Raw genomic sequence first — 13,252 nt, 5'->3', positions numbered from 1 at the left:
TTAGGTACAACACAACCGCTTGACAAAGGTTGGCCTGCCGCTAGTAGAAGCTTGATTATATCAAGCTTCAAGGTTCCTACCTGATCTTCTTCGATCTTCTTTACCCACCTTATACCAAATAATAAACATACCAAAGCGTTTAAACATTTAAAATATTAACAATAATTGTATGAATTGATAACCTCTCGCATACTTTGTAGATCTGCGAGTGTCAATATTTAGATTGTTGGTACGAAGTACCGGTTGGTGCAACAGCCTACGCCAAAAAATCTTAATCGGTTAATCATTTTCCAAAGTTATTATTAGGTACCTACTTACCTAGGCAACAGTTTGAATAAATATTTATGTATTGTACCTAGGTAGGTAGGCAGTTATGATATTTAACTGGTCCCTGTTTCCAATTCCCGATTTCTGTACCTACCTAGTATGCCTGTATGAGACGTGTTATCTCCTTAATGGTATTGTATGTACCCGCCGCAACCTTGGAACCTTGAAACCTGCTACCTCGTAAGTTGCCAATTAAGGAGATAGCCTACTTTTTTTTGTTGATCTCGCAATTCTGATAAGCAATTAATCCCTCCAGGTCTGGCAGGGCTGGCACAGTGGGTTCAATTGTAAGATGCCAGTTCAGAAACGGAACAAACGGGATGTTTCTGTGTTTTGGGCAGCACATAGGCCGTGCTCCCTAGGACTTGAAATCGAGAGGCAACATACATAAGGTCCCGGATGAGAGAAAAATTTTACTGTCGTTCATTTAAATTTCCCATAGTTATCTTAATACTCTTGTGAGTTATCGCGGCGGGACCGAAAACTTTGGCGTCTTTTGACATCGAGTGCACCCTACCATGGGGATTCCGCGATGGAAGGATTTACCTACGCAGCATCCTAGGACATATGATACACTCAGTGCTATCGGGCGCGCCATTAGGCCGTATCTACCGCCTGTCAACTACATCACCCTGCACTATGCATACTTTATCGTCGTCTCCGTAATCGCCACGCTCATCTTCTGGGGCTCTTCGGTCCCAGCCTACAGCGTTGGCTGGTGGGATAGCATGTTCATGGTCGTGTCGGCGCTTACTGCGACTGGCCTCAACACCGTCAATCTCAGCCAGTTGACAACTTTCCAGCAGGTCATACTGTGCCTATTGATGATGATCGGTAGTCAGGTTTTGGTTTCCTACGCCACCATCGCGTATCGACAGCACATCTTCGAGAAGCGCTTCGAGGATATCGTGGAGATGGAGCGAGAAAGGAGGAAGAAGAAGATGTCGGGAACCGGCGCCGTGGTTGGGATGACGGGTACTATGTTCGGGCTACAGGTAATGTCGTCTTTCGGAAGAGGACGGGCGCAGAGCAAACCGCGACCTTTCAACCAGGCAAATTCTTCGACTTTGCACGCGCGAAAGCGTTCTGACGAGGTATCTGTTTCGGAAGTTCAAGCGGGGGGTATAAGGGGCCAACACATTGGCTTCCTTGAACCTGTCCAAGAAGATAAGCCTTTGGAGGGACAACCAGCAGAGGCAACCGGTCACTCGATTTACCAAACTCAATCTCATCAAACTGGAGCGACTAGACGAAGATCTCAAACAGCGGAATCAAGAACGATATCCGAGGGATTCAACGTACAAACCTTCCTCAAGGAACAAAAGCGTAATATCGGGAGGAATGGCCAATTCTTCAATTTATCTGAAGACGAACGAGAATACCTCGGGGGTGTCGAGTATCGTGCCCTCAAATTCCTATCCTGGTTCGTCATCGCCTACTTCTTGCTCTGTCAGTTCTTCGGTGCCATCGCGCTTGGTGCCTGGATGTCGGTCTACAAAAACGATGTAGCTGCCGTCAATGCTCAGAATCCATGGTGGGCTGGCATCTTCCTCGCTATCTCCGCATATAACAATGCCGGCTTCACGTTGTTGGATGCAGGGTTCATACCTTTCCAGTCCTCGTATTTCCTACTTACTATTGTTACACTGCTATCGCTGGCCGGTCCGGCGGCTTTCCCCGTCTTCATGCGATTTATAATATGGTCCATGGCATCTCTATTAAATCTCTTCACAAAAGGAAAAGAGTACGGCGTTTGGAAAGAGGGGTTTGATTTCATCCTAAAATTCCCTCGTCGCGTATACACCAATTTGTTCCCTGCCAAGGACACTTGGATATTCGGGCTCACGTTCGGGGGCTTTGTGATAGTGGACTGGATATTAATTCTAATCCTTAGTATTGGGAATCCGACGTTTGAGGCTATCCCCCTCGGCCAGCGAATTTTCGATGCCCTCTTCCAAGGATTTTGTAAGAGCTCCTTTGACAGCAACACACAAGCAATTCCGACAGAATTTCTAGCTAATGGACTGCTCCTTTCCAACAGCGATCCCTTCAGGGGGTTATGCTATAGTATCGCCATCGGCCGTTTATTTCGACATCCAGGTACTTTGGCTAGTCGTGTACTAGGTATGTATATACTATTCTAATGCCGATATTTCTTTGCCATAGTACGTAGCTAACGTTATGGCAGTGAGTGGATCGATTTCATATCGTAGTTGCCAAGCTAGAGAGACAACATCTAGACACAAACTTCTAGAATGCTAACCCATACCTACTTTAATACACCAGTACAGCGGCTTACCCTCATATTATCACTATCCGAAACTCCAATGTCTACGAGGAACGATCATTAGGGATATACGAAGGCGACCACGCATCAGAGGAACAACTTCACTCCGCAAGTATCAGTCTCGTCGACGCTGACGATATTGGTCTTCAAGATCAAAGCGAGATTCCACCGCCTACGACCAACAAGAACTGGGACTCGGTCTCGCGAGCGCCATCCACCGCGTCCATTAAGAAGCTCTACGTAGTTGGCCGACGCGGCACGGCATTTGTTGGCCGCCAAATTCAGCAGCGTATGTCATCCTTCCAAGGCGTCGGTATCAATGCTCCCGCCCCCGCGTCAGCATCGGCGCCGCCGCCCAAGTTAGGGATTCGCCGAGCCCAGACCGTCGACTTCGCGCGTATCTCTGTCCACTCCCTCCACTCTCACCCGCCAACGACCGGCCCTCCGAGTCTCGTCTCGCAACAAGTGCGCGGCCAGCTTAGCCACGACGTGTGGTGGATCGCACTAATGCTGTTCCTCATCGCTGTCATCGAAACAAAACACTCAATTGCTGACCCGTTGACGTTTAATGTTTGGACATTTCTTTTCGAGATTGTAGCAGGTTACACGACAGGTATGTGCCTAGTATTTTTCAAACAACATGTGAATCATATCAATCAGAGGCTAACATTACAACAGTAAGTAAAACAAAATCACACCTTCGTCGCCACATCTGGGAAGATACTTGGTACATTCTAAAAACGAGTTCAAAAAGGGCTGACAACGTCTTCACAATAGATCGGTATTAGCATCGGCCTACCTAACCAGAGCTATAGTCTCAGCGGAGGCTTTTACACCGGGAGTAAAATAGTCATGATTCTAGTGATGCTGCGTGGCCGGCACAGGGGCTTGCCTGTCGCGCTAGATCGAGCCGTTCGGCTGCCGGGGCATCGGCTTGCTGAGGATGAAGAGGAAGACGCTGAGATCCGGAGCATGTCGGCCTTTTCACGTTAACTTCTAACGCCACTGCGAAAAATATTATCAGCATCACCGACGGGTGCTCTATAGATCTTATTAGATCTAACACGTATCACACGATACTTAAAAAAGTTCCATTTATTGACTCTTCTTAAAGATACCAACAGAATTACCTAGATTTCTTACCTAGTCGAATATTTCCTAATTTACCTCAGACGAACTTTTCCTCGTCGTATTCGCGGAGAGAACAAGTGTCTAGGGCAGACACCTAGTGGGATTGGTGCCAACTACCTAAATATATCAGTGCTATCGCTCCCTACCTACCTACCTACCTACCTAGGTAGTACTTGCTTATTATAGGCTACCTACTAGGTAGGTAGGCATACGGCCTACGCTCTTATTCATAAATCTCAAAGAGGATAGACACCAGATACCAGCAAAAGTCTTCACTTTGCATACGGTGATCTACACTATAACCTATAACCTTAGGGCGTACATTACTCTTATTGAATATCTAAAATGGCGCGGAAGCGAAAAAAAGGTGGGAGGAGAGAAATTTCAGATCTCGGCAACGCGCGAAGCGTGTAATTACACCCACAGACGTAGAATTATCGGTGCTATGTGTATTAACATGATAGTTGACCTCTTAGACCGACTCATGATGATCTCATGCTCATATCACTGGTTGAATGAGAGCCGTCTTAGCCGTGCCCAGGACGCGAGACGGCAGAATATCCGATGCCAAGCAATGCACGGCGTTTAGGATTTGTACAGAGCACCTACGATTTAGCACACACCGTTCAAAAATCTATCAATTATGACTAGGTACCTGTCAATAGGGATTCCAGCCTCAACTTCAGTGACCGACTTCAATAATATTCCGAATCGTATTGGATCATCTGGCATACGGAGTCCGAGAACATCATTATTTCTTCAGTCGTCTAGGTAGGTAGGTAGGTAGGTAGCTACTTGTTTGCGTTTGGTGACTACCTAACAAGTATCAAAAATCTGCTTTCTTAGCCACATGCCGAAGACCCGAACTTAGAATATAGCTTCGCCAGCGATCGCGGCCTTCTTTCAACTCCGTGCGTTTAACATTGTGACGGAAATATGTCGAGCAAGATCCTATAAGAATGATCCGAAATAAGGATCATTCCGGGAAAAAAAAAAGGTCTCGGTAATGTGGAGAAATTGAATAATTCGTCCAAAGAACATTATATATCTTGATAATGGTACACCACTAATGGTCATGTAATGCATTGAAGATCGTAAGAAAAGCAATCGTTTCTTAACATTAAATATTTATTTAGGGGGCATACCAGGCATACAGGAACAGTGGCGGTGCTCCTTACCTAGGCGAACAGGGCGAGGAGTCGCTAATGCTAGTTCGTTCCGCGCTAAGGTAGCCAGGCAGCCAGGGCTACTCTAGGCAAGGTTTCGTACAGCAATTGGTCTTGTACGTGGAATAGAATCTTAAAAACCCTCACAACTGATCAATCTGCTAGAATAGGTAGGTACTAGGTAGGTAATGAACAATGCTTTCGATCAGCTTGTTTGAGTTTTGAAGCGCCTCAAGGCTCTTTCTTTCTATGTTGATGTAAATCATTTCGGGTTGACCGATCCTCGCATTCAACCGTTCTACCGTTGACCTACTAGGTAAGTACTTACCTAGCACCTAGTAGAAATGTAGTAAGTAAGAATACCTAGAACATACGACGATTCGTGTTCCATTGCGCCGTCGTTTTACTTCGAAGCGCTATTACATTATGTACGAAATATCCTACGATCTTATCTGATTCATATATGATACTTTAAGCACCTTGGTAGGTAAATATTTAGAGAATTTTATCCCATCCAGGCTAGCCTTGTAGACGGATTACACGTTCGGATGACGCGTCTTAAAAAGTGATTCGTATATCCATCCTATTCTCCTTTTAGTGAATTTATGATAGGGAAAATTATCGCATAGAACATGCTAACTGTCAGCTTAGAGCATTCTTGTCGTCCAGTGATACAGCTCTTCCCTGCACATAGCTGTCGATCAACCCAGATTGGTAGGATGTCGGGTAAAAGAATCAAAATCAAACATTGAAAAATCTTAGGCTAGATAGTACCTAGCAGCCTAGTACCCAAGTAAGACAAGATTGACCGTTTCCAGGTTTAACGTTATTCGTAGGTTTATGTACCTATGTAGGTACAATATACTTTAAGATCTACCCGTCCGCTGGCCAAACTTACATAGGTAGACACCACAGCCTCAACCATGAATAGTACCTAATACCTACATGTATTGTATCAGTGTATGTATGTACCTAGGTATCATATAATGGAGACATCCGTGATCCACCAAGGTGGTGGATCGGGTCGGACGGCTCAAGCTTCTGTACCACGTTTGTCCAGACTCATGCACAACGCCGGGACGCATGGGCGTCTTTTCCGACCATCTATTGGATGCATTGGGCGCTAGACGGCTCGAAATACGGGTCGGACCCGTGAGCCATGAGAAAATCCAGCTGCTTTCGGATATACTATGTACATCCGGTAGGAAAAGTACGTCATCCTTTTCTTTCTTGTTAAAGATTGTCCAACGACGCTCACCATCAGACTCGACAGATTAGAAAGAAAAACATCATTTATGTACGTACGTTTTTACCTACCTACCACCTAGTAGGTAGTTTATATCATGTACAAAATACTTACATAGATACACACGCAATTAGAAGCCCCCACGTACCCCCCTTGACCCTTACGTATTTTGCGTACCTTACCTAGAAGGTAGTGGCGCTGTAGGTATTCAAAGGAAGGAATGATGGCAGGTAGGTAGGTGTATATCCGATCTAAGATCGTCGTTTCGTTTCGTTTTATCTTTTTTCTTTTAATTATTTATCTTTTTACTCACATTTTTTCGTTCCTCTCCCCCCCAAAAAAAACTAAAACATCCACAAGTTCTACCTGATCGGATTCTTTATTGTTTTTTTGGTCTGTCCTACGCACATATTTCCTTTCCCCTCTCCGTGTTTCTCTTCTTGTGCGATCTCATTTCGCTCGCCTTCAGCTTCGATCCTTGCATCCAACATCTTCGTCTACCTATCTGGGTACTCTTTCAAACCTCGAGAAACGATAGCTTCTCTTCCTTCCAATCCATTTACTTAGCTATGCTGTCCTTACGGTAAAAGAAGAAACAATCGAAGGGCTTCCCCATGTTTCCGTCCAAGGTGCCTCGTGTCTTTGTCCTCGCCAGCGCCGTGCTTCTGTTCCTCGTCACTTACACTACTCTCCACCTCTACCACCGTGTTCCGCCATCCTACCCAACAGCAGATTCAAGAATCGTTCCGGTTCAGGATGCGGTGGCCATAGAAAAGCAGCAAGATTCAGGCCATCGCGTTGGAACAGAGGCCGCAACCGTCAACACTTTGGACCCAGGCTCACCTGTCTCTCCTTTGAAACCAGCCATTGAAGACGGGGGATCAGATCAAAGACCGCCAATTAAGACCGGCGGAAGTACCAATGCTGGAAGTCAGCCCGCAGAGCACCTGTTACCGTTGCCTGATCCTAAACACTGTCGCGGAGAACTGGAGTTTTTAGTTCGCTCCAGCGTCGAGTTAGAATTGACGGAACGTGTGCGCTACATCCGGCGCTATATACAACCAATATTTTCCAATAGTGTCGATAGGGACGATGTCGCGAACGTTACCGAGCCGCTCATAAGGGACGAAGTAGAAGTTGACTTGTACGATTGTGGAGATGTTAGTCTCCCCCAATCTATGCCGATTAAACTTCATGTCCCGCGGCCCCATCCTAAAGAGGACTTTTCTCATCTTATATTCGGCGTAGCCACCAACTATGATCGCTTGAAGGACTCGATTGGCCCCTTTACGCATTGGATATCCGGCACCGGCGCAAACCTTGTCGCTGTCGTCATCGACGCGAAAGAGAAGTCACATAAGCAGATGAAATTATTACAACATGATTTCGATGTTGCTGGAATTAACGCCACTTTAGTGAAGCCCATCAACGACAGGTTCACAACCTCTCAAAACCACTTCGCCGTTCTAGTCAACATGCTTGAGAACAGCAACCCTGACACCCAGTGGTATGGACTCCTCGACGATGATACCTTCTTCCCGACTTTGAAGCCACTCTCGGATGGTCTTGCCACGCTAAACCATAATGTTGATGCCTACGTTGGCGCCCTTTCGGAGGACTTTCAGGCCGTGCGAGGCTTCGGTTTTATGGCTTTCGGCGGTGCCGGCGCATTTTTGTCAGCGCCACTCGCCAATAAATTAGGGACCCAGGCGTTCAAATGCATCGATGAAGCGATCGGTAGAGAAGGGGACACCATTCTTCGCGATTGTGTATACGCCAACTCAAAAGCGAAGCTCACTATCCTCCCGGGTCTGTATCAACAGGACATCACAGCTGACGTCAGTGGTTTTTTCGAAGCGGGATTAAGACCACTGACCCTTCATCACTGGAAGAGTTGGTACAGAGAACCAGTCGAGAAAATGGCTAAAGCTGCCAAGTTTTGCGGGGATTGCTTCTTGCAGCGTTGGCGCTTTGGTACGGATACGGTCTTCTCGAACGGATTTTCTATTGCCACGTACAAAGATGGGGTAGAGTCGGTCAACCTACAATTGATGGAGGGTACGTGGGGCCACGCGGATAGTAATGATTTCGATTTTTCGCTTGGTCCTCTCAGAGCACCCTACTCTGCAGATCAGAAGAAGAGCTATAAACTCAGAGACGCGGAATTTGCAGATAACGGAGATTTGAAGCAATTATATGTTCGAACAGGCGATTCTTCCGCGGGCGAATACGACCAGGTGGTCGAGCTGGTATGGCAAAAGCATTAGGTCATAGGCGTTTTTGGATCTGGGAGTAACGGGATGAAGCGCATTGCTTCGGTTTTGAAAAGGGCACCGATTGGAAACGGTGACATTGCATAAGCACTTTTCGCGAACGGTGTTGGAGTTGGATCGGGACCTTGTCTTATACCCAGATATTTTCTTCATGATGAGCATACCTCCGGCTTCTCTCCACCCCTATTATTGATCACATTTCTTCATTTCCATCATTCGTGACGTGCTATTACTTGACTCGTTATCCCATCTACCAGCATATACGTCAGTATAGATGCAGTACGGTGGCCAGAATATTCCTATAATATTTTTGAACAAGTGGCTGTTCTCCCAGGTGTCATAATATTGTCTATCCTTTCTGGGAAGCTCCCGCCAACTCGGGTTATCTCCCAATCAAATATTAAATCAACTAATGTATGTCTAGATCCCTTAGTGAGGGATTGATTTTGGATGAGAAATCCTTGCCACGGAAAGACTGTTGTTGCACATTACCTAGGTAGTTCAAAGGGCTTGTTTTGCTGTTGCAGCACAAGGAACGAGACGTCGTTACGTTTCTGCATGCTGGTCAAAGAACGACACGATTGTTAATAGAATCCTTCATTCATAAAGGAGATCTCTAAATCCCAGACGATGCCGAGCCTACTCCTAAACTGCTACGTAGGTACTGTACTTAGGGCTTTTCATGTTCTAATTATCACACCAACTTCTGTTCTAATTGTTGACGATACCTAGTGACTGGATCCTGTCATCAAAATTCTCATTCAATCGCCCTCGTTATAGTAAGACATTTGGCGTTGATTCTTCGATTTATATTATTTCAATAGGGACGGAAACCAACAGATTCGTTCACCATATCCCACTTACCATATTATCCACGGTCTCAGGTGAGAGAACAAACCATGATGGCGTTTCCATACGATCACTTCCAACCCTATCCACCACCATACCCATACCAATATCCAGGTGACTTTGATGGAGGAGCAAACTTCGAAATCAACCCACTACAGCAGCTGACCATGATCGCCGATTGGACGAGTGGCCTAGCGGTGCGACTCGAGGAGTTGCGATATCAGCTTGGTACCACATTCTACACCCCGGATAACCAGTGGTTAGCTTGGAACGAGTACCTAGCACACCAGTTCGCGCTATTAGCGGAAGGGATAACAGTACATCGTTCATGGCTGCTGTACTTAGAACAGAGACAAAAACAGACGAACTTCATCCATAACTCCCAATGTAGGTATAGTTCTCGTCTAAGGGAACTAAATGAAAAGCTCCACCAGGCTTACATAGAGAGTACGAAGTCGAGAAAGGGCACAAATGAAGGCGGCCATCCACATTAGCCTATTATTGTTTCTCCTATTTTGGAAATTCTGGCCTAATCCGATTACTCCTATTGGACGGATACGACCTTCGCCGCACACCAGCCTTAAGGGGTTGAGATAGGTAGGTACCTACCTCTTACCGGTACCTTGTAAATTAGATAGGTACTACTTCAACGATACCGTTAATATACCCCTATTTCTTGTGTCTGCAACTATCTATCTAGGTACGTGACATCCATGTTTGTGAAAGTAATTTTATTAGGTTTATACGCGCTGAAATACCTTACCTGTAACAATGGCTTTGTGTTCAGTGTCGAATATCACAGTGAATCCCAGAGGACGACGAACGAGTTCTTTATGTCTTGAAAACAATGTCATATTCAATAATATTACATAAACCTATTGTTGCCACCGAAGAAAAAAAGAAGTTTTGGGGATTAAAACGCGATATCCTGTTAGAAAGCTACCCTGTACCATTTGACAGCATAACGTCATTCTCTCGAATCTTGAAATCAACGTTGTTCAAAAGTATTCAGATACTTACTAGGTAGTGCACAGCTCTCACTATCACGATGGCATTCACGAGATTCTTCAGGAAAGCTGCAGTTTTTTGCATTAAGAAAGTCTCCATCTTATTGCCATTCAAGAAAACGCGCAAATCCCAAAAGTCACCCAAATCTCCCGAGCCATGCAAGTCGTGTAAGTCGCGCAAATCTCCTAGGCCTTATAAACCCCTCAAAACTCACAAGATCCGCAAGACCCATAAGACTCAAGAGCCTCTCAAGTCTTGCAGGTCATTGATTTCTTATATAGATAGTGGTATAAATGAAGCCAACACTCTATCTGGAAATATATCTGATTTCGAAAGTCAGAATCAGAACTGGACGGGCGGAATGGATGATTTGAACTCCATCGTAAATCGGCAAGCCAAAACAGCGGCACAGGACGCTGATTTGATTCAGACACTATTTGGCATTCAAGAATCTCAGCAAAGTATTATCGAGGTCCAAAATGAGTCCATGGACAAGCTAAATCACGAATACGATAAGCAACGATTACATGTAGCACAACTTGAATCAAGGATAAGCGCTCAAAAAGAAGTGATACGAAGTTTACAACAAAGGCTTACATTGGAGTTTTTAAAAGCTCAGAATTCACACGAAGATATACGTGGACTTTTAAGGGAAATATTGGAGCCCTAATTTTGGCCCCGACACAGAACCCCTATTTACAGCTGAGTTATCTCCGACTGAAGTCAACACTGCGCGTGTTGCAATTACAGGAATATCTTAATATTGGCAAGCTGTTAAACTACGTGTATACCTAATAACCTATGTTGGTATATTAGGTACGTCCTTCGGATGGGGTTAGTAACAGAACCATCCATGTTTATAGCCCTGAGATATCGTATCATATCATAGACCCCTTAAAGCTACTTGATTGGGGCAACTTGAAGATGAATACTGGGTAGGTAGGTATTGTGTTTTACGGAAAGAACGGTATTGTTTAGAAATTGGCATTACTATTTGGAAGCCAATAAATGTTTATAATGGTTCATTGGTTGATGAGGATAGGACAATGATGTTTAGGTACCTGGTAGGTAGGTTAAGTAAATCGAATATATTTAAGCACTGTTTCAAAGGTAATTAGCACTTTGCTATCTCTACTGTCCATGTATTGAAGTGGTATTCAACCGGTATATGTGTAGGTAGGTAAGGTAAGCGAGTCCCATACATGTACCTAGTACTTACCTGTGAAATGCATAAAGAAGTATTCCGACGAGAAACGTGTGGTTTACTAATATGTGACTGCTCTATCCTTCTCCAGGAAGTAGCGAATCGAGAGCAGTGATTTGAACGCATAGAGGGAGAAGAGCGACCTGTACATGTAGGTAGGTAGGTACTGGGTATTTAGGTAGCTTTTTAATTACATTCACCTTTATAGATTTAATATACTTAACGTATCTAGGTAACCATACCATCTCTATTCCTCCCTTGGTTTCACATCATCAGATTAATGTAATATCGATCTTATACCTAAAGTACCTACCTCTACTACCCCGAAGTGAATATGCGTTTCCTAAATATGATGGTAACCTACATATTTATTCTAATAATACCGACCCTTTACCTAGCTTTTGCATCCTCGGCTGGTAGCCCGAATGTTGGTGCCATTAGTAAGAGGCGTCGTCGTGTTCGATCTTCCACCTCCAGTCCTCACTACTGGCAAAATAGTAGCGACATTCAAGTCTTCTGTCGCAATGAAACCCAAGCACCTATCTTTACCGGTAAGTAGCCATGGATCATTTCTCATCAATACCTCGCCCCTTCTTCATTTCAGTTTACCTATTAATACTAACGACTCCCATACGCACGATTAGAGGGCGATGAAGACCTCGGTGGGCCCGGCATCGTGATATACAATTTTGATCCTCATGGCCATGGAGACGTAAATGGCGCCATGTACTTCGTATACGAGAGTAATCACGACTTTGTCCCTTACAAATATCTAATCGTAAGCTCTTTAATCCTAGACCACCCACTTCTCCGTCTCGCTCTACCCTCGTTTTAGAGAACGGCACTAACTCGGACCATACGTCTATTATTATAGATCCCGCCCTGGTCGAGCGTGTTCCTGTCTGTATGCCCAACTTTTCGTGGGCGGATTGTGCGGGGCAGCCCCTTCAATCTCGACGGGCGGAAGCACCTGTTAGGTACATGGGCAGAAGTAAACTGGCATGCTAATGAGACGTGGTCAGCATGGGGCGATATTTCCATACTGCAAGGCAACGACGGTGCGGCGACCATCGAGTCGCTCGACGGGCTCTTCAAATTCAGGGGATTCATGCTTGATCTCTTATCTTACGCCCCGGCCGATGCGTGGGCGCAGAAGGCGACGGGCTCGTGGTGTCTCGACAAAATCATTGGCGAGGACGCGAATAATGTGACAATGGAGTGGGAAAGGCAGTTTATAGATCCATGGAATGTATATCTGCGCGACGATATCGACCCCGTCATCAATTCGAACAATGGCAGATTCCAAGTCACATTCTACGAGGGTATATTCTAGATGTCTCATAGTCAGCCGAGTTTTTAGACTCAAATAAAAGTTGGGAGTTGCGGATCCTAAAGATAAATAGCTAGATCACATAAAATACGACGTATAGATGTCTTTTAAGTCGTTGGAATTTGTCGATATTATGGTCGTATGATAATTTATTCTTAGCGAAATTGTAGTTGTGCGATATCTCAACTAGAACATTCAAACGGGGCGTGGGGTCTGCAACTACCTTAGTATGTAGCCTAGTATGTACTAGGTACCTATGGTACATCCATACATACCCACATGCATCTACTAGGTAGTACCTTCTAAGTTACGTTCACTACTAGTAAGATACTTCCACGTGGGAGGCAAGTTTAGCTTTAGGTTAAGTACATAAAAGTGTATCTGAAATACACGAATGAAAAAAGAACCTTAAACCGGAGAAAGATCTCCTC

General features: G+C 45.0%; 3 protein-coding genes across 3 annotated transcripts; all 3 read left to right on the top strand.

Annotated features, from left to right (window-relative positions):
* The first annotated feature begins 413 nt into the window (after positions 1-413).
* Positions 414-3,837, top strand: GGS22DRAFT_175300 (TrkH-domain-containing protein). The gene is made up of 5 exons (XM_047963238.1): positions 414-507; positions 584-2,292; positions 2,369-2,444; positions 2,614-3,238; positions 3,392-3,837. The coding sequence occupies exons 2-5, from the start codon at positions 846-848 to the stop codon at positions 3,605-3,607; spliced, it is 2,364 nt and encodes a 787-aa protein (XP_047814139.1). The 5' UTR covers positions 414-507; positions 584-845; the 3' UTR covers positions 3,608-3,837.
* Positions 3,838-6,131: 2,294 nt separating this feature from the next.
* GGS22DRAFT_175298 (glycosyltransferase family 31 protein) lies at positions 6,132-8,967 on the top strand. The gene is made up of 2 exons (XM_047963237.1): positions 6,132-6,208; positions 6,292-8,967. Exon 2 carries the CDS (start codon positions 6,772-6,774, stop codon positions 8,422-8,424), a length of 1,653 nt encoding a protein of 550 aa, XP_047814138.1. The 5' UTR covers positions 6,132-6,208; positions 6,292-6,771; the 3' UTR covers positions 8,425-8,967.
* Positions 8,968-11,336: 2,369 nt separating this feature from the next.
* GGS22DRAFT_197604 (uncharacterized protein) lies at positions 11,337-12,980 on the top strand (the record flags this gene model as incomplete). Its single annotated transcript, XM_047966004.1, has 4 exons — positions 11,337-11,355; positions 11,890-12,042; positions 12,136-12,269; positions 12,366-12,980. The coding sequence occupies 4 exons, from the start codon at positions 11,337-11,339 to the stop codon at positions 12,822-12,824; spliced, it is 765 nt and encodes a 254-aa protein (XP_047814137.1). The 3' UTR covers positions 12,825-12,980.
* Positions 12,981-13,252: the final 272 nt, after the last annotated feature.

This window comes from Annulohypoxylon maeteangense (genome assembly GCF_022496945.1).
Source record: "Annulohypoxylon maeteangense strain CBS 123835 unplaced genomic scaffold GGS22scaffold_28, whole genome shotgun sequence".
Taxonomy (NCBI): Eukaryota; Fungi; Ascomycota; class Sordariomycetes; order Xylariales; family Hypoxylaceae; genus Annulohypoxylon; species Annulohypoxylon maeteangense.
Note: the sequence above shows the minus strand (reverse complement) of the source record. Positions and strands in the feature narration are given on the sequence as shown.